The sequence below is a fragment of the Prinia subflava genome, chromosome 3, assembly GCF_021018805.1.
Source record: "Prinia subflava isolate CZ2003 ecotype Zambia chromosome 3, Cam_Psub_1.2, whole genome shotgun sequence".
NCBI classification, from domain to species: Eukaryota; Metazoa; Chordata; class Aves; order Passeriformes; family Cisticolidae; genus Prinia; species Prinia subflava.
The window spans coordinates 75844173-75869897 of NC_086249.1; the positions used below are offsets into that span (position 1 = coordinate 75844173).

General features: G+C 37.4%; 1 protein-coding gene across 2 annotated transcripts in view; it reads left to right on the forward strand.

Moving 5' to 3' along the window:
- ATP10A (ATPase phospholipid transporting 10A (putative)) overlaps window positions 1-25725 on the forward strand; it is a 107548-nt gene that overhangs the window by 55876 nt on the left and 25947 nt on the right. For both annotated transcript variants that reach the window (XM_063392531.1, XM_063392530.1), the window contains exons 3-8: window positions 3483-3568; window positions 9954-10060; window positions 10165-10296; window positions 12516-12649; window positions 14248-14500; window positions 24778-24995. In XM_063392531.1, the coding sequence (XP_063248601.1) occupies window positions 3483-3568; window positions 9954-10060; window positions 10165-10296; window positions 12516-12649; window positions 14248-14500; window positions 24778-24995 (930 nt within the window). The remainder of the gene's footprint in view (window positions 1-3482; window positions 3569-9953; window positions 10061-10164; window positions 10297-12515; window positions 12650-14247; window positions 14501-24777; window positions 24996-25725) is intronic.

Below are 25725 nucleotides of genomic sequence, written 5' to 3' on the forward strand. Positions count from 1 at the left end.
GATTTGATGAAAGTCAGTTTCTTATTGAATCAAAGCCCTTCTTTTCTTTTTTTTTTTTTTCTTTTCCTGGTGTTTTTTGGTTTTTTTTTTTCGTTTTGATATGACATAATATGGCAGAAGAGTAGAGCAAGAAGTGGATTTTATTCCTTCAATGTATCTCAAGCATAATTTAATACTCTTCTGAAGCATAGTAAATTATTAGAGCATGGGTCTGGGCTCCAGGTTAAGCACTACCTAGTAGCAAGACATCTGCCTTGAGTGAAAGCAGTAAGTTTTGTTTTACTTTATCTTACCAGGGCTTATGCTTAGAAATAGTCATGGCAAGTAAAATGTACATTGTAGCAAAAGTAGAACTGATTGTTCAACAGAAATAATGTGAACATGAACAGAATTTAGCCTTGGCCTTTGCTACCCAACAGTTTTATAAAATACTCTGGGGAACTTACATGCAGTCAGTGAATCTCTCCCGAGTTGTTATCAGCCAGAATCAGTTGTTCAGATCAGTGATGCACAAGGCACAAGTTTGGGACACCTGCCGAGGTACCAGATTAAAAATTATACACACATACAGAAAATTAAAAAATGCTCCCAGCTGCTTTTTGTGTATGACCAGGCCTTGTTGATGTGCACAGAGGGATGGTAAGAACACCACAGAAGTCAAGATTTCAGGGACATTAGGCCCTGGAAAGCCTTATCTCAGATCACAGTCTGTCCAGGCAGTACTCTCTTGGTACTGGGACAGCTTTAATGTCCAGCAGTTCTCTAAGTGGGAAGATACATTAAATGAGGCACATCAGATAACTGCTGCACAAAGGTCTGGGCCGGTTTGATGTTAGACCATATTTTGATCTTGTTTCTTGGGTCTTAACAGTGATGCAGAAATTCAGTGTAAAAGAAAAATTAAAGGTAGTGGTGGAGAAATTTTTTTTGCATGGACTTTTACCAAGAGGAAAGAGCACATCTGTGCACTGTAAAAGCAACACTTTTGGCTTTAATGTCTGTCTAACTGCAGCTTCTCTTAGCTGCTAATACATGAGAGTATCATCACAGTTCGTGTTTCAATTGCTGCCAAAGTGTATCAGCATTAAAAAGAGCAAAATTTTGATCATCGTGAAATCTTACATTAAATTTGTGCTTCTTTGCAACCACTGAAAGCAGTCACATAGAGGCCGTGTTTAACATATTTGTTCTTTCATTTACCAAAAGGTATTTTCACATCAAAACAGTGTCATCAGCTGTAATATACAGTGTATATCTGCCCTTCCATTTTACAGGGAAAAGAGGGAGCAGTTTGATTTATTAATTAAACCAAAGAGCTTTTGACATAAATCAGAATTCATCAGCTTTTTTCCTTACATAAACTACTATTCTAATTGGATTTTCACTCCCAGATATTATCTGAGTAAAGACCATAGTCACATATTTCAAGTTAATTGTAACAGAACAAAAATATACAGACAGATTTAATGATAAAGGACTTTTAGTTCCAAAACTGAGTCATAAGTGGAAAGAAATCAACAAACAAAGGAGGGAGAAAGACAATATTGCATGGTACTGATGGGGAGGTTGGGTACACTTAGTCCTCTCTGATCTTGACAAGATCTTTCTTTTTTTGTGAAGACTTTAGAATTCTCTAGATTTAAGAACCTTTGTTTAATCTTTATTGCTGAAACACAAACGTTGGTGGCAAGTTGGTTTGTTTTTTTTTTTTTTGCAGAAGGGGAATTCAGCTGTCTAACTGCTCTAGAAGATAATGTATCCAACCACACTCTCTCTGCTGAGTTCAGCAGCCATACAAAACCTGCATTTGATTACACTGGTTTTTATTATTAGGTGTCTGTAGAATTCCCTCACAGACGTTCCTCAAAGATCTTGGGATTTATTTCTTTTCTTTTTTTAAGACCACTGAATGAAAACTTGTGCTAAATTAAATGTATTATGTGTATCTCCTTATAATAAGGAGAAAAGAAATGTTTCCCATTCCATCCAATTTATGCAATAAATGCAGTTTAAGCTACAGAGGGGAATGTTTGTAGACTATTTCTCCTATACCTGTAATTGTTTTTCTTCTGCCAAGGAACATACTGGGGTAAGGATGGAAAAGATCATCTTCTGGGACAGCAGAGCAGCTGTTATTTCTTGCTAAGGCTTCGATTCTTGACTTGGAGTCTGATTCTCAGCAAAGCAGTCTCTACTCAGAGCTGTCCTTTGTTTTTACCCCTTTTTTCCCCCCTTGTTTACAAGCTGAATTCTGCAAGTCAAAGTTTTTCTTTCCTCCAGTGGGCTGTAGCTGTCTCTAAGTGACAGCCCATTTTCACAGTTCTCTTTATCATCCCATGTTCCTTGAAAATACAGAAAAGGTTTTCAAAAGTCTCAGGCGTGGGTGGTCTGAATTGTCACCTATATAGTTAAGTCTGCTGACATATCCCCTAGTTTATTTTGCCTCTTACTAAATTCTGGTTTCTTTCACCTGAGTAGAGTCAACATCAAAAAATCCCAGAAACACCTTGTGTGTTTCAGAGAAACTGGTGATAAGATTGTGTCTGTCCTGTGCTTACTGATTCTCAATGAACCATTCTCACAAGTTTACTCTTAAAAGCAGTGGTTGGGGTCTTCAGCAGCTCAGCAAAACCATTATAAAACATAACATATGAAGTGCTGTCACTATTGAAATCTTAGCAACATGATAATTCACGATTAGTTCTTTTATTCAAATGGTAAAGTGCAAAGCAGCTTTATAAAAGTAGTCCTCATTGATGGAGATGAACAACCTTCTCTGCAGCACCAAGATCAGATATGTCTGCTTTCAGTGTGTTGTTTGAGCTAGCAAAGAAAGGGGGACTTTGATTTTTATTTAACAAAATAAAGTAATTCCACTGGGATACGATGTTTTTCCTCAAACACAACAAGATACTAACTACAGGTAATCTTAAATAGTCAGCAGCAATACCAGTTTCAGAGTAATGAGCTAGACAATCAAGAAGGTTTTTAGGTGCTAATTAAGAAAAACTTATTCTGCTATATGTGTGCAATTCACTGTAGTAGATTAATTTATCTCTGTTGGCATAAAGCAAATAGGAAGACTTGCTAATATTTCAAAAGCCCATATTAGGTTTTTGATAATTGGCAGTGTATTGACTTACATTGTCCTAAAATTTCACTGGCTTCAATGAACATGAAGTATAATGATAAGATATTGAGATTTTTGAAGTAAATTTCATTTTTCTACTCCAGAACAAATTTATTTGGCATCTTCCAGTTGCAGAACAGAAGTAATCCTTGTAAGGGAGAGTTTGGGAGGCATCTTTGAAATTTTTTTTCCTACGTCTCTTTGTTTTTCAGTGCCAGTGGTCTGCATCTTTGATTTCATCACCTTTGGAAAAAAATTTACTTTATTATGTTACAAAAACTAGGAAATAAAGTGATTTTGGATATAATTTTCAAGTCTTTGCTCTAAATAATGAACACTCTTATTATTCCAGGACTCAGAATTTGACCCCTTGAAGTTCACCAGTGTGATTGAATGTGAGAAGCCAAACAATGACTTAAGTAGGTTTCGAGGTTACATGTGAGTATTTCATATAGTATCCTTCAGTATACGCTCCTTTTCTGTAATATTGAAAAAAAATATTTGTTAGCTTCGGGCAATCTTCTATAAGTTGAATCATCAACACATCTAAACAGAGCTGTGTATTTGAGGCTCTTCAGACGATCCTCACTTCAAGGTGAGATGGAACTTCATGTTTCCATTCTTTAGGATGGGTTTATTTGCTACCTTCAGTCACCTTACACTACAGAAACTAATGTATGAAGCACTGCAGTTATGAGAACTCTTCTAGAGGAGAGTGATCCATGGATCAAAAAATCCATCTGGAAATGGGAAGAAATAGAAAACAAGTCCAAAAGAGGCAACAAACAACACAATCTGTTGTACACTTTCATGAAGATGGGTCTCTTGGATGTTTGTTTTAATATGTGTCATTGAGGAAAGTCAGAAGGCAAAACTGGTATTTCTCCAGCTATGGCACTGTTCCTTTCTTGTCATTCAGATAAAATGAAATTATTGGCTGACACAATGGGTATGCTTGTGTATTGTGACATCAGCTATGACCACTTGACTTAATTCTAAACAAACAGAACTACATTAACAGGGTGCACATCTCTGGCCAGTCAGTCCGACTCAAAAACAAATGTTATAGGATGCGCAAAGCACTTTGCTTCTTACGTAGCCTGGTCTGTAGTATAAATGCATATTGGTTATGGTGGCTTAGAAGATGCATTCTTGCATGACTTATTTTTCTACAGTCTGTTAACCACGTGGAGAGTGAGAGCCCAGGACACATAATCTTTGCCCAAATTTTAATGACGAGACTTAAACTAACACTAATTCTGTTTCAAATACAATGATTTACCACCGATGTTGATTAGCAGTGATAAGCAGTATTAAATTGTGTAAATGTCACAAGATTTACAAATTGCTTGAGTTCAGGGAGATTTTTATAGTGATGCTTTTTACCACCACAGTTACTACTCTCAGTTGTCACAGACTGTGGAGGATCTAGTGTCAAGGTGTAAATCAGGACAGTTTCTTTGAAACTACATCAAGTTGTAGTGTGGGAAAATGTACTCCTTTATTTAGCAGCACAAAGCCCTGCAGTTCATGTGAAAAAAAAAAGTTTAGTATTAGACATTACTGCATGAGGGTAATATAGAGCCTGCTCTACTGCAGACATGCCATTTCCACATATGGAAATGCAAACTTTGGCAGCTTTTTAGCACACTTTATGTGTGAATCTTAGTCCTTAAAATATTGAGCAGAATAGTGTAGAAAATATGCATAAACTTTCCTTCCATTATGCATTTACTTATTTACTTCATGTAGAAAAGGCCTGTGGCATGTATGTTGCAGAATCACTTGAATTACATAGGAGAAAACACAGTAATATCTTTTTGATGACTATTGTTTAGTATTGATTATATTTAATCATCTTTATATTTTATAGTTTCACAAATGATGTGAATATGTTTTGACACAAATTTTGAATCTGGCAGAAAGCATCAGGTGATTTCCAGCTCTTATCAGCTATGTTCCAAGAGATTTACAGCTTAAGGACCATGGGCCTTTAAAATTAGAGAGTGGAGACCATTCCCTCAACAAATAAATTCTCGGTCCCCTAATTTATCACAGGAGAGGACTTTTCCCCCTCACTTTTTAAGAGTTCCTTCATTAGTATAATGGAATCAGGAGTCTATTTCAAATCATACATTAACAAAGATGAGTAGCAATTAACACATCTGCATTGAAACATGTCATTGTCACGTCAGACTCGGATCTTAATTCTTGTTCAAAATTTTACCAGTAGTTGCTGCTTGAAAAAATGGATAGCTACCAGCCAATAATAGCCTGACTGAAAAGAAATGATACCGAAATATTTAAATATTTCAACAGGAATCCCATGAAATAATAGACTTTCAACAGATCCATATGTAAAAGCCATGCTAAAACATTACTACCGAAGTTTCCTAGATATTTTGACCACTTAGTAGGTTTCTAGTTTTGATTCAGATTTTTTTTTTCCTGTATTAAATGTGATCTTTGGTTTTAGTGTTTGTGCTGAAAAATCTTCCAGGAAATAGAAATATTTGTGTGTGTATGCTGTAAACCTGTAAAAAATTCTGTTCCCCAAAGTTTTCCTGAAACAAAATCACTGTAGGTAGCCAATGTAGCACAGGCAGGCCAGGATAAAAGGAGACGTGATATTAACAAAAAAAACATACTGCAGAATGCATTGAGATGGACGTAGTCCTGTCCTGTGAAAAGGTGTAGCTTGCACATTACTGCATCTGAATTCTTCAGCTATGGTGGCACAATCTGCATTCAACACACTTGGGATGTGCAGATGCACAGGAAGGCTACCAGTTCTATTCAGGTGCTTCCTTTAACTCTCCTTTGCAGTTTCTGCACCCCCAAATAACCCAATTACATTCCCTCACTTTTATTTCCCCTATAAACATATTCTGTGTAAGCAGAACAAAACAAAACCTAACATGCCCCCTGCCTGTATGTGTCTAGCCAGATTATGTACAGTATGCATGGCAAACATTCAAAAACCCAATTCCAGGTTCCAAAAATAGCAATATTTGCTTTAAAGTCTTGTTTGTACCTTTTTGTGTGTATATGGGCAAGGGAAAAAGAGAAGTAGTAATTGGGATTCTGACTTTTTAACTTTCTGAAAATAGTAATTTTATTCTTAAACAAGAACATAAAATTTTATCTGCTCATACCAAAATTAGTATTAAGTAGCTTGGAATTGGAAGAAGAAGAAGAAGGAGATGAATACATGTGTGTATTTTTATTTCAAAGGTTGTCATAAGGTAAACAACCCAAATTAATATAAAATCATGTTACAATTTTTTTAAGAAAAAACAATTCTAAATCTGTAGTGATGTCTCTTTAATGTACTATAGTAACAGCTCCACTCCTGAAATAAAAAACCAAAGCAGCCTAGACTAATTTTCATCAACTGAGAGTCAGGAAGTTTCTGACTGATAATGTTCACTGAGACAGTGTTTAAGATCGTTGAATATTTTCTTTGGGAGTGTCGAGCCTTGGAAAGTAATGCCAGCTCTACCATTTCCTTTGTAAGACTTTTTCATAAATCAAAAAGTGAAAGAAAATACTCTCTTTTGAATACAGTTGTCATTGGTTACCTTGTTATTTAATGCTGGTAAACACATAACAAGTTAGAACATAATAGCTGAAGTGAGCTACCATCAGAGTAGTTCTTGCATTGCTGTATTAAACCAGAGGCTGACTTCTGTATAAATACTTTCAGAGTGCTGTAGCACAGTAGTAGTTAACTGCAAATGATCTGCCTACTTCTCCTAAGTTGTGGTGGGTTTGTATTTTACATGTGAAGATACCACATTTTTGCAGTGTCATCCATGTGAGACATTGCAAAGAAAAAGAGCACTGCACCCGCACTTGCCAGTGCGTTTCCTCATGGCTTAGCCTTTGCATTTCAGGCATCTGAGTGGCTTCAGCCAAACACTGTTTTAAAGAACGACAAAGAAAATTTTCCTTCTTTGCTTGTTACTTACACTGGCCAGAATCCAGAAAGGGGAAAAACAGACTGTTCAGCCTTTGTAACAAGCTTAAGGTTTATAATTCTGCAGGGCTAGAAATGGGAACTAGGCTGTCTCTCAGCCCAGACTCAAAATTTACAATCAGCAGGTTTGTTATCAAAATGAGCAGTTTCATCTGACTCTGGTTTTCATTATTTTTTAATCCAGACCCTTATGTCTGTAATTTTTTCTTCCTTTTGTCATCAGTGCCTAACTATTTTATGTGTATATTGTGTGACTGAGTCACTGGGAGACTGTAGACAAGAGGCAAATTATGAGTTTCCTCCAGCCTCTTCTGGCTTCTTTCTTCCAGATTTTGATTTCATCCATGTTTTCTAAAGGTCTGGTGAGCAACAGTTGAGTTCTCTGACTTCATTTGGATACGGAAAAGTAAAAAGCAGTACCACATGCATGTAAGGATGAGATGTGGTAAGGAGGCTCAGCCTGTGGGTGAGGGCAGTAGATTGGGGTTTTAACACCTGCGAGTTAACTTCAGATGTTGCACAATCGTTTTGGAGTTGTTTCGTATGCTAAGATAGTAAGAACAAATATATAATTGTATAGAACAAATACGCAAGTAATTGTATGTGAATCTTGCCATGTGAAATATACCTGGCACTGTTACAGTGAAGTGTAAAAAATTGATGAAGGTTATAAAACTACAAACCAGAGCAAGTACTACTTAAGCAGGTTTATCTCTAAAAAGTTCCATTTATTAACAGGAATCATAACTATCATTTGAAGATTTTATTGGAAATTCAAACATTCTCATGACTTATAAAAAAGCCTAATGTAGAATTTAGCCTTAAAAATCAGAGGAATGACAGCATCCTGGTAGAAATTTCAACAGTATGGAATCATGAAGAAATTATTTCCCATAATTTAAGCACAGACAAATTGACACCTACTGACATTCTGCCAGAGGGATATTGGGCAGCCCCCCAGCTGATATTGCTTTGACAAAAGGTGAGACAGTGGATTAATGAGGTTTGCTGGAAAGAAGAGAAGTAAAAGCTCTGTTCAGTGTGAGACTGAGACTGAACATCCTCCCTGAGACTGGCAGGGAGGATGGGCTGAGCAGGGGAAGTTCTCTCCTGACTAAAAAATCACCTTTGACTTTCGTGTCAGAACTGCAAATTTGATGTTATCTACTTCTTTCTTTCTCCGTTTCCGGTCTCTAGTCAGATGTTATCACTGCTGCTGCTACCTCAGCAGTCAAACCCAATGCTTTTTCTGCCATCCCTGCAGAGAAAAGATAAGCATACTTGTTGCAACACCAGTACTTTTAATGTATGTGTACATATTTTGAGCAGAGGGTGGGTATAATATATTGTGCTGAACTAAAAAAGGTTGTCTATGTGTGTGTGTATATATACACAGGTATATTCTGCTCACTAACAGCATTGACTGTTGAGGTTTCATAGCATAACCAGCATTACAGAATAATCTGTAACAGTTTTACTAGACTGGGACAAGTACAAAGAACTCACCAATGTGAACCTTTTCTTCTCACAAATCTCAGGGTATTTGTTTTAGTTCCTAGGCCTGAGATCCTAGAAGTATGTACTTAAACTACAATTTTGGTCCTTATTTAGAAAAAAAGAAGAATCTAACAGGGAAAAGCTTGGATATATAACCCAGATGTGAAGGCTTAGAAAATAGGAAGCAAATAAAAATAACTCCGGCTTTACATAAAAAGGACAGTTTTAAGCCAGTTTGCAGGTTTCAGGGGACAGAGGATTTTAAGTGCTCAAATCCAGGTAGACATAAAATTTGGTGTTGCAGCAGCACATTGTTAGTTTTAGTGCAGCATATTGAAAGTGTGATGGTTTTGGTGGTCCGAAAGTGAGGACAAAATTTAAACAATCCAGACTTGGTTTAGTCTCCTCTGAGGCATTGAGGTACTTCAGTTGGTAAAATTAAATTTTATTCATTTGAAAATAGTTTTAAATTATTATTTGGTTTGTCTTTTTTACATGATAAAAATTCTGGTACCATTTTTAATTGCTATTATTGTTTAACATTTCCCTGTTAATTCTTATAAGGCTATTTTCTGTATTTCTCTGTCAGCTGAAATTTCAGTCAGTCCATGCACAACAGATTACTTGTAGTACAAATGTGACTTCATTCCATTTTTCTCCTGTGTTTTGGTGTTAGTCAACAAGAATCCTCAGGGTGCAGGCCATTCTTAGATAGTCGGTGAGACAGTTCTGAAAATAATTTCTCTTGTTCTCACGGATGAATACATGGAATATTTTTCCTTTTCTTTTCACTAAACTGTTGTGTTCTATCCCTGGCACAGCTTCCTTAGTATCACTGCCTCTGAAACACAGTCATTTCCCGATTTCACCATATCTCTTTCAAGGATTTCTTTAGTAAGCACTAAGTATGTGAATAGTGGGTTGATTATATCCACTACACAGCTGCTTTTAGGTGGACTGGATTAACTGTGATTGCTCAGTCAGTTTACACATGCACAGGAAGTCCAGTGCATTTTCCAGGCATTAGCTAGGCTACACACATGCTGTCGATTTGGCCCACGTATCTCTAGTGAGCATTTGTCCAGGACATTTGTATATCCAACAGCAACTGGTACTGCTCCAGCTGGGCTGCTGCATGTTGGGGATCCTTGGGTAAGTAATCTCAGTTTTCAAAGTCCAACAGAGAGCCTTCCCAGGAGGAAGATCTAATGAAATATTTTGCCATCAAATTGAAAAGACTTCTTAAACTTTGAAGATGTTTCCTGGGTTTGTTATATTACAAATGTGATTTAACAAGCTTAATTTTTTGACCTGCTGTGTTTTGTTCTGTTCTGAAATTTTCTGTAGTATTCATAAAAGTGGAAAAAAGGATGGACTGTTCAAAGAGAATCTTTTGTTACGTGGATGTACCGTTAGAAACACAGAAGAAGTTGCAGGAATTGTAATCTACGCAGGTAAGAGCTGGTTTTCTGTTTTACAGGGCGTAGCACCTTTTTATACTTTTCTTAAAATAATAGCAGAGTTCCATATGAAACGTTTGGTGCAATTCTTTCTGCAGGGCATGAGACCAAAGCTTTGTTAAATAATAATGGACCCCGTTACAAGCGCAGTAAGCTTGAAAGACAGATGAATGCTGATGTTCTTTGGTGTGTCCTGATACTTCTAATCATGTGTCTGTTTTCTGCCATTGGTAAGTGCTCTTTACTAATAGAAACTTAAGTATGACACTTGTCCTGGGATCCATGCACTTAGCTTTATCAAAAACATATGTGTCTGCCAAAACATAAAATCCATAAAGCTGTCTCCATGCCTATTTTTGTCAAAAATGAGAATGTCTTGATACACAAGCTGATCTAAATACGTTCTTAATCTCAATCGAATATATGCTATTAGTACCAGAGATCTAAAGGCTTAGATTATACTATCCTTGATAGCAACCAAAAATGTCAAGCCCAAAAAAGTCCCCAGTTTAGATGTAGTCCCCCAAAATTACAGGTGGTGGAGTGTAACAGTCAGTGTCATTAAACAGTCAGTAATTTATGAGCAGAGAATAAACATAATCAGCACAGTGGTATTCCCCAGTCGTACTTATTAAATTGAGGGCACAGTGCACAACATGTACTCACTGTCCTTAAGGCTGCAGCTTTAACACAGAAGAAATAAGAAAAAGTCTGCGTAAATCCAAGCAGAATACTCTGTAGACTTCTGTGAGTGTTTAAGGAAATGCTGCAGCTCAGGTTATGGCTCTTCAGGCCTTTTTTCTGTTCATTTGTGAGAAAGAATTGAGTTTCACATTTGGCATCAAAAATTATATTTTATAGATGGCATGTGAATTCCATATCCTTAATATTTGTATGTTCTGTTATGTTTGCATGTGAGTCATATGGCCTAAACACCAGAATGTTTCTTAACAACCATGGCGTAGTTTAATAACAATCTTATGCCACTTTAATACATCCCTGTGTGCCTTTTTCCAGGTATTCTTAAATGCTTAAAGATGAGTATTTCCAGCTGTGAAGCAGCCAGCTTATTTGTTTCCACCGAGTTCATGACACGCTTTTGTAGTGTTTCAGTGCTGGGGAGCCCAGTCCTCGGGCTGAAGTGTGGTGGTGAGGCTTCAGAGCAGGGCGCCACTGCCTGCAGCCGTCCCCTCTGTCACTGTCCCCACAGTGCGCCTTCCCATCTGTCCCGTCCGCTACAAGGCTGGAAGCTGCCAGCAGAGGGCCAGAGCAAACTGCTCCAGGTGCTGGCAGCCACAAACAGCTGGAAAGAAATTTGTGTGACCACTTTGACTTGCCTGGTGCTCTGTAGAATCAGGCCATTTTTGCCCCTTGTGTCAATAAAGTATAACTGGAGATACTACACTTAACTCTTTCGTAAATCTAATGGTATCTATAAAACAAACTTTCATGAATGTAGTTCATTCTCGGTGTGGAGCTCTCTGTTTTTGCTCTCAAGAATGAAAATATATACATCAATAAAGACATTATGCGTGTGAGCTCATACTGGTAGTATAGGGACAAAATAATGTGCTCACTTATGTTTTTTTGTTACTGGGTTCATGTGTCAAGATGTAAAGGAACTTGTGGTGGTTTACAGAAGATTACTTTAAAAGTAGACCTTTGTTCTTTTTCCTTATTTTTTATAGTGATAGTTTGAATGCTTTTTGTTGTGGAAGAATTCTTTCTTGTTTTTTACACCTTAAAAACATCAGGCATACCATGTTAGGGATTTTAGGATTTTAAACCTTAGCACTGTGCTTAAAAAGGCAACATTCTGTCCTTTTAGCAAGAATGTCATTTTCCCAAAACAATAACAATCTTTATTTAGTTACCAGCACAATAATTTAAAAAAAAAAATGTTGAGCACAACCTAGAATTTCTTTCTTTAGTTCTTCATTCCTCAGCTTCATGCTGTTGACTCCATTGATACTGTTATTTCATTAGTTCTGTGCATGTGGTGGATATGATTCACACAGTAAAATAAAAGTCTCTTCTAAAGCTAGTTTACTGAGAGGGACCTAACTGGTGATATATCTAGAACAGTCAATGGAGTTTTTTCATTGTGACACAGAGCGTATCATTGAAATTATTCATTTTCTGAAGAACTGTAGTTTTCTTTGGTGATTACAGAAACAGTCTGAATTACTAATTTAGACTAGCCAGCTCACTTTTTTTAGATAAAGTTATGTGAAATTAGTCTTGCATGACTTAAGGACAGCCAAAGCCCTTTCTCAAACCCCAAATCCCAAGGCAGAAAAAAACATGGGTTTAGGGCATTTTTCAGAAGTCATGCAGAATATTTGAAAACAAATACCAATTCCCACATAACTCTTCAGAGCAACATCATACCATAAGCATTTTTCCTTGGAGTTAAGTTTCTTTTTTCTCTCTTCCAATTTTTCTGCAGGTCATGGTCTATGGGTATGGCAATATGGTGAGAAGAAGAAACCCGTTTTTGATGTTCCAGGGCCAGATGGCAAATATTTGTCACCTGTTTTAGCTTCAGTTTATTTATTTCTGACGGTGATCATAGTGTTCCAGGTAATCAAGCTGTACGTGCTGTCACTTCTGTTCCTAGTTGGCTGCTATAAAGTTATATATTTGCAATATGTGTAGTACTTGTTTTACCACTAGGGCGTGTAGCTAATCAAGCACTAAAAAGATCCCAGAGGGTTGTAATCAGTAGCACAGGGTCTATTTGGAGGCCTGTCACTAGTGATGTTCTCCAAGGTTCAATGCTGGGCCCAGTGTTGTTTAATTTATTCACCAAGAACTTGTATGAAGGGGCAGATGCCTCCTCAGCAAATTCACTGACACCAAGCTGGGAGGAGTGGCCAATACCCCAGAGGGCTGTGCAGCCCTTCAGAAGAACCTTGGCAGGTTGGAGAGAGGCTCAGAGAAGGACTGCCTGAAATTCAACAAAGGCAAGTGCATGGTTCTGCACCTGGGGAGGAACAACTCTTATGAACCAGAAAACAAGCTTTACTCTTCCTGTCTACCCACTGTGGAACAATGCCTCAAAGACTGGGGATGCCACTTTGGGTACAGTGTTCTGATATGAAAATAAATTTTGGACTTTTTAACAGTTTTCAGATATATTCCTCCTAGCAAAATGGTGTGCCAGCTAGGTAACAAACTATGTTAAAAGTTTCTTAGTCCTGAGGAGGACCATATGTTGAATGGTGAAGATGGTTAAGTTCAGAGAAGTAAAAGAACCTCGTGTCACTGAGATATATGTAAGTTTGCCTAGTGGGACACTGGAGGAGATTGCTTTACTGGAGGCAGCAACTTGTTTATAAGAGGGAATGAAAAAGACTGTAAAAATAATTTTTACCCAGAAGGATTGCATTATGATATTGGTTAAGAGAATTCACTGCAGAATTCTTTAAAGATCTACATTTCACTGTCATTTTTGTTTAAATAACCACATTGGCCACTTTCAGACATGCTTAAATGTCTCCCTCGTATCTAATTCAGAAAACTAAACAATGTATGTAGTCAGGAATTTCTATCATGAAAAAAAAATCTGCAGACAAAAAGCTCAGCTACAGATTAGGAATTTTATGTAGTTTTGGCAATCCTCAAGAAACAGTTGAAAGTCTTTTCATGTCTCCTTCTTCAGCACTTATAAAATGTGAACTTCATTCAAATAATTTGCAGTACAAAAGCCAAGGCCAAAGATACTGTTCTTATAGAGAAATTAACATTTCTCATTTTGTTTCTTGTATTCCTGCAAAGTGAATTTGTAAACAGTCTCTTATTTATGCAGAAAGAATTTATTCACACTTCTACAGTATTCTGATATTACGGTCTGGTTTGGGTTAGGATTTTTTTTTTCTTTTCCTTCCTCAGCTAATTTAAAGCTCAGCTTATTAGCCTAAGAAATACTTGTTTCTGTCTATGTTTTGATAATCAGTTTTCTAGACATAATAATGCATTCCAGCTCTGCAATTCACCATAGGTTTTCCTCATCTAACACAGTAAATAAACTCTTTAAACACGATAATAACTTTAGAGTAGATGTTTAAAGTACATAGCCTCTTTATGTTCCAGTCTAGTACCAAGCTAACTAACTTCAATAATTCATTGTGTTCTTGCTTCTGTTTTCTCCTAATTCTCTTTCCTTTTGTGTATTCTAGGTTCTGATTCCAATTTCTTTGTATGTATCTATTGAAATAGTTAAAATCTGCCAAGTGTACTTTATTCATCAAGATAAAGATTTATATGATGAAGAAACAGACTCTCAACTGCAGTGCCGTGCTTTAAATATCACAGAAGACTTGGGTCAGGTGCAGTTTATCTTTTCAGACAAGACTGGGACACTTACTGAAAACAAGATGGTTTTCCGAAGATGTACTGTTTCTGGAATAGAGTATTCCCATGATGATAATGGTGAGCTCACGGTCACGTTTTCTATCTAACAGTTGTACTTTGGGCAAACTGAAGTACTCATAGAAGTTGCTGTAATCTTAAATCAAAAAGGAAAACAAAAGAAATTTAACAGCTGTTTTCAGATCAGTGTAATTCTATGGCTGTGTTGAGCTAGCAATAGCAATCTTACCAGAGTGTTCTGTAATATCTGCAGTACACTGTCAAGACATTTAAAGCTTTTGGCTTTAGCTCTTGATGTAATAAAGCACTTGAGCACATGGGTGATGTAAGAAAATGGAATGGTGCTGCTGGTATCACGCTTATTTGATGTGTTTGAAGTATATAGTTTAAAATAATGCTTTTGAGCACACAGCCAGATTAGTGTCTGATTGAATACCTGCAGTGAGATTATTCTTTTGTACTGAGATATAAACACAGACAAAGATGCCAGTTTGCATATTAACAGGAAACATAATCTGATAGAATTACGTATTTTGTGTTACTTTTTGTCAGTCTTTTCAGTGCTCCTGTGTGAAAAGTGTCTGTATCAGGTATGTTTGCTCTATGAACACTGCAGCTGAGAGAATATCCACAAGTACCAGCCTCTTAAAACAGTAAAAAGTTACTGTTTTTCACAAGGCAGGGTGAGAGTTGTCCTCCCTGTGTTATTTGTTAGCCCTTTTAAAATTATAGGAAGTGATTTCCTATTTTATGATGTTTGTAGTTTGTATTATTTTTCTCTAACATATTATTGTTACCATTTTTGAAAAAACAGATCTTAACTCTTGAAATCATATTCTGTATGTAGGAAAATATTGGTACCTACAATATTCCTGTTTGCAAAAAAAAAGTTTCTTATTCTACTCAGCACATAAAGATCTCTGATTAGGAAGTTTTCTCAAAGAACACTACAGAATTTCAGCTTTAAAATAAGATACAGAATAACATAATCAAAATAGACTGGGAACTCTAAAACATGCTTTAGAAAGATGACAAGATCTTAAATTGGAAAAAGATACTTTGAAGTAGTGGATCGTTCTTTTTTTCCTCCTACTTTAAAATAGTACTGAGATCTTAAATTTAAGGCACTCTTTTTCAAGAAACTAGATCTTTGGGTAGTGTTATGAGCGTTACAGAAAGGACCTAGGGAGAACCTGTGACTTCCTACCTCTGTACAATAGGTAAGAAAGAGACAAGAATTAGAATTTAGAGTATGTTGCTGGAATCCTAAATCTGCTTGTGACACTCTGATTATCCGTTCTTTTTTGCTTCTTCTCTGCCATTATTGTTTGCATTTTTATACTAATTTCAGAGTGCATTCTGTTCCTTACAAGAATGATGTTATTGCCAGTGCAGAAAAGGTATTTTTATGAGCTTGATATAATCAGATTATATATCAGCTGAACTCAGGCCTCTGAGTTTGAGTGTTGAAGGTTCAGATCTTTTTTCTTCAGTGTAGTAAATCTAACAGAAAGTTTGTGGACGCTTTCCTCTTATGATTTCATATTACAATATAAAAGTTACTGAAAACAGAGTGAATGTCATTACAAACAACAGACTCAGATACATAAACTGATTGTTTTTTCAGTCATTCTTTTCACCTATGGCTTTGTTTGGGCTTCATTGTAACTCCAGTCAGTATAAAATTTCTGACAAATATAATTTTTAAATTGGCACAGAAAATGTACACAGCATTTTATTCTTTTGATTTTTTTCTCTCTAGGGAAAACAGGTCTTTCTCTATAATTCTTTATATAAATTGTGATAATTTCTATTTATTTTTTCTCTGTAATCAGTATAAGTAACACAATAAACACTATTCATCATTCAAGTATTTTGTTAGCTCTGTTCTGCAGTTTGATTTTATAACCATCTGTTATCTTTTCTGCTGCTGAAGCCTTTATGTTTATATATGATAAAATGTCTATCACAGCTCTTTCTGGTTTTAGAGTGTGCATCAACAACATTTCATTGCTGTGTGCTTACTTGCAAATGGTTTGTCAGCCACTTTTCTGTGTCTTGTACCACAGTATCTGAATTTCCTACATGTTATAACTGCCATCCTGCTCTACATATCAGTTTTTGTTGAAGATTTCATGAAATACAAAATCTTAAAATCTTTCACTTAGGAGGTGATCTGAGTCTGCTATATGTGCTAGAAAATCAAGTAAAATGCATTTGTCTTTTTTGATCTGTTTCAAAGATGACACTGTATCTTCACATATCAAAGTATTTTTTTCATGCATAATGGTTTATTACTTGGAATCAAACTTTGAGTAGCTCTTTATATGAAGAAATTAATTTAAAATTATTGTACATGGGTCATGATGCAAAAGCTGTGGCTAACAGGTCATTTTCCACTGTAAATGTAGATGTCTAAGGATGGAAATAACCTTGCTCTGTGCTTTTGACTTAAGTTTCTTACTCTGCTGTGGTGAGGTTGCAGTACCTGTCATTCCAGTTGCTTGACCCTCCTCGTAAGATTCTGTTTTCAGTTTTGGATAGCTGTACAAAACCTTTAACTATTTGGTTCCAATTTATCATGCCAGATGTTTGCCTCAGGCAAATTTTAGGAGAGAAATTTCAGTTAAAACAGCACCATTCATCCATATCCAAGAACCAGGCTAAGATGTAGTAGACTTTTTTTCCCATGGCAAGATTTTCTGGCAAGTTTTCCACTGCGGTCAGTTGGAGGCCCTGTATTCTTGGGCTAAGCCATGCAGCCACACAGAGCAGGAGAGTTATGTCTACACTGACAAAGTGAGGTCTGAAATTCCCTAACTTTTGAACTTTTATTTTCTTTTAAAGCATTTTTTCTGCATAATCTAGGACTACTACATATCTATTAATTACTCAGCCAACAGATTGTGAATAGCCATAATAAGTTTTCCCTATGGTGCTTTATAAGCTCTTCTCCCTAAAATTTATTCAGAGTTATAAGAAAATATTCCATTATTTTCTGTTCTACAGGGATTGTTACTATACTGCATTTGACATTGTCGTATCTCAGTTCCTTGCACTCAGGGAATGCATTAAGCAATGCACATGAGTTCCCTGATATGTGGATTGATCTTTCCCCTTCTTCCTCTCCCTATACATGCAGTGCACAATTTTGGGAAGTTGGGGGCTACTTGAAAGGTGTATGCTGTGTTGTGTTCAGTTTGGCATATTTGAGGCAACATGTCTTTTTCTTGAGTGGTGGGAGTATCCTTTTTATCCCTGGAAATTCATACCACAAAGCTGTATAAATTCCCCCTCTGAAAGGTGAGCTTTATGATTATGAGGGAGAGTTCTGTTTTGCATCAGACAAGGATGTGTTAATTATGATTTTCTTCACAGAGCTTTACGCCGACCTTATACAGGGTTGAAGCAATTATATGCTTTAACTTAAAAACTGAAACCCTGAGCAAGACTTGATACATTTTTAGGTATGGGAAACAAGTTTTCATGAATGTTCTGGAGAAAACATTTCCTCCAGAATTCTCTATAAGCTCTAAGTTTCTTATGATGTGGATGGCACCTTGCCCAGGAGTATTGCATTGTTTTAGTCTAGACAAGAGGTGACAAAAACATCAATAACAGAGGGCAATAAATTGCACTAGTGTGGGACAGAATCAGCTGGAGGTAGTACAAAGTATTGCTCATGGGTAGTGCTATGCAAAAGCCTAGCACTGAAGAGGAATCCAGGAGTGTAGGGGAAATTGTGGGCATACTTAATAATAGTTCCATGATTGAAGTGCTATGAAATGCTCATCACTGTTGAGGTCACTTACAGTATGTTGGTGGTGGATTATGCACTGATTTGGATCAAACTATGGGAATTTGCACTGCACTTTCAGGTCCTGTGGAGACAGTATTGACAAGGATGAGATATTAATTACCTAATTGCTGATATTTGCATGAAGGATAGTAATCTGATAAGTTTACAGTTACCAGTGAAAATTAAACATTTGTGGGACGTAATTTATCAGATTTTTTTTTTTTAGATATCTGTGATGGTTCTCTAATATGCGCCTATTTCTCTGTCATGTAGAATTCTCTGTACAGACAAGGAGAATTCCCACCTCACGTCTTTATGACTTCTCCAAAATTTCTTGACTGGCAGAATGTTAATTCAGGAGCAGGGTATGTCATGGACCACTCCATGCAGAAAAATGATTGTCCCATTCATAAATGTCCTGGGTATTTACAGAATACCCATTGGCACTATACTCTGGTTAAATCCCAGAATTATTCTTCCAGTCAGTACTACCTTCTAGCCGAAAAGAACGTTAACACAAAAACAAAGAAAAAATTTGTTTCCCTATATGTCAAATCTTATGGCCATAGCAGTGCTCTTCCATTCAGGCTAGGAGACAGCTTCTAACAGTTCCTAGAACTAGCCATGCCCCAAGTCTGCCTGCTAATCCCAGAGACAGTAGCTGCCCAAAAGCCAACTGTGCTTCTGAAAGTCCTTACATGATTTAGCTACAGCCAGATGGTCTTGGCCTGACATTTGTCGTAGTTGTTTTCCAAATGCTGCATTAATCACCCTCTTGCCTATGGGATGTGATCTCTGTTTTTCTAGTTTTAGCTACCCATTGTATGACGCTGTTGACAAAACACAAATTGAATCTCCATTACAACCACACAAATCTGAAAAATCTGAATTTTTCATTCTTTGAATTCCTCCCTCTTCCTTCCAATGACTGGAAAAAACTACAGACAACATAAGAACAAGAGAAGTTTATGGAAGTGAGGGTAGATGATAAAAACCTCAGTGATTTTCTCTTGTTTAACAAAGTTTTTTATTCACTAAATCTGAGAGGGAATGAGTTTCTTTCTTTCTGCTGTCCAGTTTTTCTTGATGAAGGTTGAGTAGCAACTAATTTTCACAGGAAAATACATTTTGCAAAAAAAAATCTTTCCTAGTTTGGGGGCCTGTTGTGTAATGGAATTTTCTTACTCTTTTTGTGTGTAGTCATGAGACCGTAGCCTGCATAGTCCAGCCATATTAGAGACTTTTTTTTTTAAGCATAGGAATCAAAAAACATTTTCCATAAATTAATCAGTTGCTTCCAAAGGTATTTCTCATCTGCCACCTTTAAAATCTGGCAAGCTTCAGAAATCAGGATAGTCCATCTAGCTGTTCCTGGAAAGCTGAAAACCTTTAGCAGAACTGGGTGCTTCAGGCATTCTGTGTCACTTTTTTGTAGTATCTCTTGACCTTTTTTACTGCTTTTTGAAAATTTTCAATTGGTAACTAAGGAGGGAAACAGTATGAACAGATGTAGAACTCACTACATAGGGAGTGCCCCATTTTAAATCCTATAAAAGACAGAATAACTCATACCTAGAGACAAGTACTACTTTTCTCTAAGCATATACCTACACCAACAATATCTCTGAAACACGTCAAGAAAAAAGGAATTATCTCTGTTTCTGAGTAGAGAGTTCTTAATAAAGGATTTAAGGTTATTAAGCATCTGGGGATGCGAGGTTAGAGGAAGGGAAATCTTGGTGTTTTCTTATCTCAAGACTTGCTCTTGTGGGCAAGTTCTTGTAAAGTAAATTAAGATTATGTCAGCACACTTGTACAAATTTACAGCATTCTAGTTGCTTGACTGAATCTTTATGTAGGCACCGGAGTACACTTCAAAGTGAAATAAACTTGCACTTATAAAATAATAAGGAAATAAGGTGGTGTGATGGTGGAAGTGCTGCACATCTAGATTTACTTTGTGACAGTTCAGTAGCTGCCTTATTGAATGGTTTGAGGCAAAAATGGAGTTTTTCCATGGTGAAATAGTGCACACTGACAGCTTAAGTATTTTGGTTTAGGGGGTCTGCAGCTTTATGCTGCTTGAAGGGAAATACTTTATAGGTTCCTAATCCCACGTTTTCAGCTAGTAGAGTATCTGGCTGTGTGGCAACAGTGTCTCTGTCAGCCTGCAAAATGGACTCCTTGTCATAGAACATATATGGCATGGAAGGTAAAACAGAAAAAAACAAAACAAAATCAAAATGAAATTAAAGAAAAGAGTTTTTTAAATAAAATAATTTATCTTCCAGAAGATAAAGAATTTATCTTCTCAATACTTGGCAGCTACTACAGGAGTTTTATTTATAGCTTCCTGCTGTCTTCTGAAAGATAAAAGAGGGTTAATGGAATAAGTATTAATTGTTGTTTCTTCTTTGTGCCATAAATATAAAGTGAAGTACAGGATAGTGAAATTTGACTTTCATAAATTGCGTTGCTGTGTTACCAACATTGTTTGTGTCTTTGCCCTTAATAAGAAACTGGTTTGAAAAAAAGATCAAGGCCATCAATTTTCAGTGCTGAAATCGAGAAGTATCCCACAACAATGTCTTTCAGGTTATAATGTTCACAGGGAAAGGTTCTCAATTGGAGGGAGCTGAGTGGGTGGAGAGAACAGCATGTTCCCAGAGAAGCACGCACTGCAGAGCTAAAGCAGTGTGAACCTTAGCCATAGCATAATGATTAAACTGGGTTTCATTATTTCTTTAAACTCTTTAATTCTTGTTGCATAATGTGTAACACTGCACTTGAGAAAATGTTGAAAGGTGCTCAGGCTTGTTTATTGTTGTTGTTGTCAAGTTTCCCTTGGTATAAACTGAAATAACACCATTTGTATCAAAAGAAATGCATTTGATTTAGTTAAATGAGATTCTAGTCTTGCTCCTACTTTCCCTTTTCCTCCTTTTTCTCAGTGGCAAGGACAATTAAAGGGATGTGCTACGATAAAACATAATAAAAAATAGGGAGCAAGAGATAGCTATTATTATATAAAGAACCATGCTATCAGTGTAATGCTAATAAATAAACCGAGTGCTGCATTAGGAAACAGCTTTTGCTACATTGAATAAACAAAATATGTTTAAATGTAATGCAAGAAAGAAGAAAGAGCAATGAGGAATCCAGAGATATGGTATGCAGGCATAACTCTATTGTACATGAAATGCATTCTCTGCTTAACTGTAGAGTTTTTATACAAGGAATAAAATTATATTCAGTTCAGGATCTTTGAGGTCTTATATCTCAAGACATATTTTCAGAGCTGAAGCCTAAAGCAGGTATGATTAGTAAAGAAAATGTATCCTTTTAAAAAAACCTCTGCTTGGAAGGGAGTTGGACCAACTGAGTAGCACATTTTGCAAAGCTGAAGTAAGTAATTGTAGCCATCCTTTCCCTGTCAAGGGATGTTACCTGTTATGAGAAGAAGCAGCACAGATATCGGTCAACCTGCCATTCAAATGTCCAGTACCTGTGGTGAACATATTATCCCTATGGCAAATCCAGACTTTTCTTCCGGTTTTCCTGAGAGTGGCCGTGTCCACATGCTGCACCAGCTCTGCCTGAGACTGGTTTTGTTGCTGAGGACCCTAGTGAAAATGAGGCACAAAAATGTTTTTCTTAGGATGGATTTAAATCTTAAATGTTGGTAAAGTGCAGAAAACCTTACTGATGTGTCATCTTGAGCAATATTTTTTTCAGTCTGGGTTTAGCAGCGTGTAACAAGGAGCCTGCAGAAGATAATGAGGGCAGAGGTTGCACTGTCTGACTGGTCACTCATCCCAGCGTGTGCACTCCATCATACCTCCCCAGATGCACACTCCGTTGTACCTCCCCAGTGGAGAGAAGGACAAAAGCCCTCAGTGTCCTGCTCCATTCTGGCTCTTGAGGCATCATCTTAACATACTGTGATATCCACATGGCTCCTTCCTTCCTTCCTTCCTTCCTTCCTTCCTTCCTTCCTTCCTTCCTTCCTTCCTTCCTTCCTTCCTTCCTTCCTTCCTTCCTTCCTTCCTTCCTTCCTTCCTTCCTTCCTTCCTTCCTTCCTTCCTTCCTTCCTTCCTTCCTTCCTTCCTTCCTTCCATCCATCCATCCATCCATCCATCCATCCATCCATCCATCCATTGGTTTCCCTTGAAAAGAACCTGGGGCGAGCAGTCTGGCACAGTCTGGCTCTCCTCTTGGTCCAAGGCCTGGATCTCTGCTTAGTAGGGGCTGCAGTTCAGTTTGGGCCCTCGGTGTAGACTGCTTCTGATGTAGACAAACCTATAATCAGTTGAATCAAATTCACACTATAGGGAGCTGCATTTCCACTGGGAAAATACACAGAAGCTTACAGAGCAGAAGAAGGTGGGAATTAGTGGGCAAGAGTGATGGGAGAGGTTAGAACTGCACTGGCCCAAAGCATGTGCATGAAATTGCAGGAAGCAGCCTTTGGAGATGAAATGAACTTCATTTACTTGCAGCTCATTACCATGCAACAGAAGGACCAGGGAGACCAGTGACCTCCCTAATTCTTTGAGCTGTCCTGTAGGTTCTGTAATATAAATCAGAAAGCTAGGCAGGTGCTGAAAGGATAAGGCAACAGTGCTGTTCTGTTGGAAGCCATGTGGCTCAAGGAGCAGCTGCCTACACGGCAGTGGGTGTGCTGTTTCTCAACCTCTTTCCCACCACATAACATAGAGGAACATGTATCCCACCAAATAATGCTAATGAAGGAAACTCCCCAGTCATCCACTGTTGGTCTACATCAGCCTCAGACCTGGGCTGCAGGGCTCAATTCAAGCTGTGGGGCAGAAGTGAACTGCAGTGTGTCCTGCAGTTTGTGTCTCCAAATGTGGTATAGTCCTTTCTACATCCATGGTCTGAATTTTTTGCCAGGAGGAGCCAGAGTGCAGTGGAGGATATTGCATACTTGGGCACAGAGTTAGAGCAGTGACCAGGTGTGCTGTCACGGCCAGGACTGAGAAACTCCCACTTCCCACATTCCAGACAAAGCCTATATGTATTTCAAATGGAGTTGGAAAAACCTCTGATTCATGATACTGTAGTGATACAGCTATCACCATGTACTGTGTGTGGTCTGGTTTGAACTCCTCCAGCTGCTTTCTGAGAGCTAAAACATGTTTGGAAATTGCAGTGGATTGTGAGGGTGGGTTTTTCTTTGTAAAGCTAGCTACATTAAAAGTGATCATGTGACAAACTCACCATGTATAATGCAAGATTTTTCTCAGGAAGTATTTTGAAATAATTTTTTGTTTGTTTGTTAAAGGCCTGAATAATTAACTTACATGCTAGTGATTTATCATTTGCTATTAGGAAAATCTAATTTGTTACACTGGAGAAGCAAACCAAACTGAGCCACAAGTATGGAACTTGTACTGTATAGTGTGGATTATTTTGAAAGCATAATGAAAAGCTTTTCAATGAATGCATAATGAAGAAATAAATAGATACCTGTTGAAGTGGCATTTGCCTGCCTAATGAATCAGCCAGATTACTAAATGCCCATGGTCTTTAGGAATGAAAAAATATGTTGTACATCAGTTAGAGCTAAACAGCATGTCATTAGAGGGGCAGGATTCCACGGCTGTTTCACACCCTCTGCTTTCTGTTTCCTTTTTGATTTGTGTATATCCAACTGCCAAGATTGTTTTCTAGCATTAATTGGCTTAGTTGGATTCTTCACTGAGGAAGATTTTGTCTGAAGTACATCATTTGGAAAAGCTCTTTCATTCTGTGTAAACCAGGAATTGGTCACTGCAGCAGATGGCGATAGGAACAAGGGTTGCAGCAGGTGAGGCTACCCTGGTTTTCATACTGCATGCTGCAGTGTCCTGTCTGTCATGCAGAGAGGAAGGGACAGGCTCCACAGTGGCTTTAACACTAGGCTAGCAATCAGGAATCTGGGTTCATGTCTCCACTCTGCCACAAATGGCCCTGACCTTAAGCGAGGCTTTACTGCTCTCTGTACCTCATCTCTGTGTGTAAAACAAAGGCAGTAGTGCTCTGTAGTTGTGTTGTTCTTGGTACGTTTCAGGTGTCAGTAACTGGTACTCACTAGATGTGACATTCTTGCTGGAAAATTCTTTATTTGAAATTTGTGTTGAAAATGCCAGGAAAAATTTCTAGATTGTTTATTTCCTACTCAGATTTTAAGTGAAGACCAAATTATTTGGTTGATTTCATCAGGCAGAGCTGGAGAATAGTCTTCAGGGATATACTGAATTACTGCAGAGTCTAACTGCCTTTCAGAGAGAATGTGATGGTAAGAAAGGCAGTGCATTGTGTTACATTTCTAATTATGTTATCTGCATCCTCCATTAGATACTACCATTCCATTAACACTACACTGTATCTCCTGGTAATGGAATCATTATAACTGGGAAAGCACAGCATAATATTAAAATCAGATCACATGAAAAAAAGTCACCATGTCCCTCTCCCTCTTTCTAAGCCACTTTTAACATACGCAACATTTGTCCCTCTTTATTTTTACTGATAGCCAAACGTTTAGCAATGTACCAGGAACCTGATTCTGAGGAAGAAGAGGCAGCCCCAAAAGGAGGCACTCTGTCCCAGCGTGACAGTATCTGCAGCCATCAGAGCATCAAAGTGATACACAGGAGCCAGAGCACCAAAACCCACCGGCGCACGGGTAGCAGAGCTGAAGCAAAAAGAGCAAGCATACTCTCAAAGCACACTGCATTCAGTAGCCCAATGGTAAGTTATGAGAGCTCAATGCACAGTGTCATGTAATAGAACCATGTCTTGGAAAGAAAAATGTAAAGAAATCTGTAGCATATTGTGTGCCTTTATAGATTTCATCTTGGTATTTTTACTTGTAGTCACAGCTGTACAAAAACAATGAAGTGTTGGCATAGATCTTATCAAAATGCCTTGTCTTTGGGAACAAGCTGAAGGTAAAGACAATCTAAAATGTTTGCTTTAGTTATAGTTTGATTTCAGAAAGAAAATGTATGTCTTCCTTTTCTCTACAGAAGCTGAGAATAGCATGGAGGTCTAGGATTTGAATTGTTCTGCATATGCTTCTTCTTTTCTCTTCTGTTAGAAGATTTTAAAACGACCAAGTTCTGGGGTGGACACCACATATTCCAATTCATAGACACTCTTGACATATACTATAGCGTAGTTTCTAGTGTGTTTCAGTGGTTATCAGTTGACTGCATGTGTTGTGTTTTAAAAAGTAAACAACTTTACATTTCAAAATGTTGGTGACTTTATGTCCTTACAACTTCATTTGGTTTATTTTATACTGTTGTAATTTTGTGTGAGTTTTACATGAGCTGAATGCTAATAAGAGGGAAGAGAAGCCAAGTCATATCTATTCAGAGGATTTGCATTGTTGCACTGTTGACACAAATTCACCCTTAAAGCAAATTACAAATACAATGGAAGATGCTGTTTGCACTGGTAGAACTTCTTGATTTCA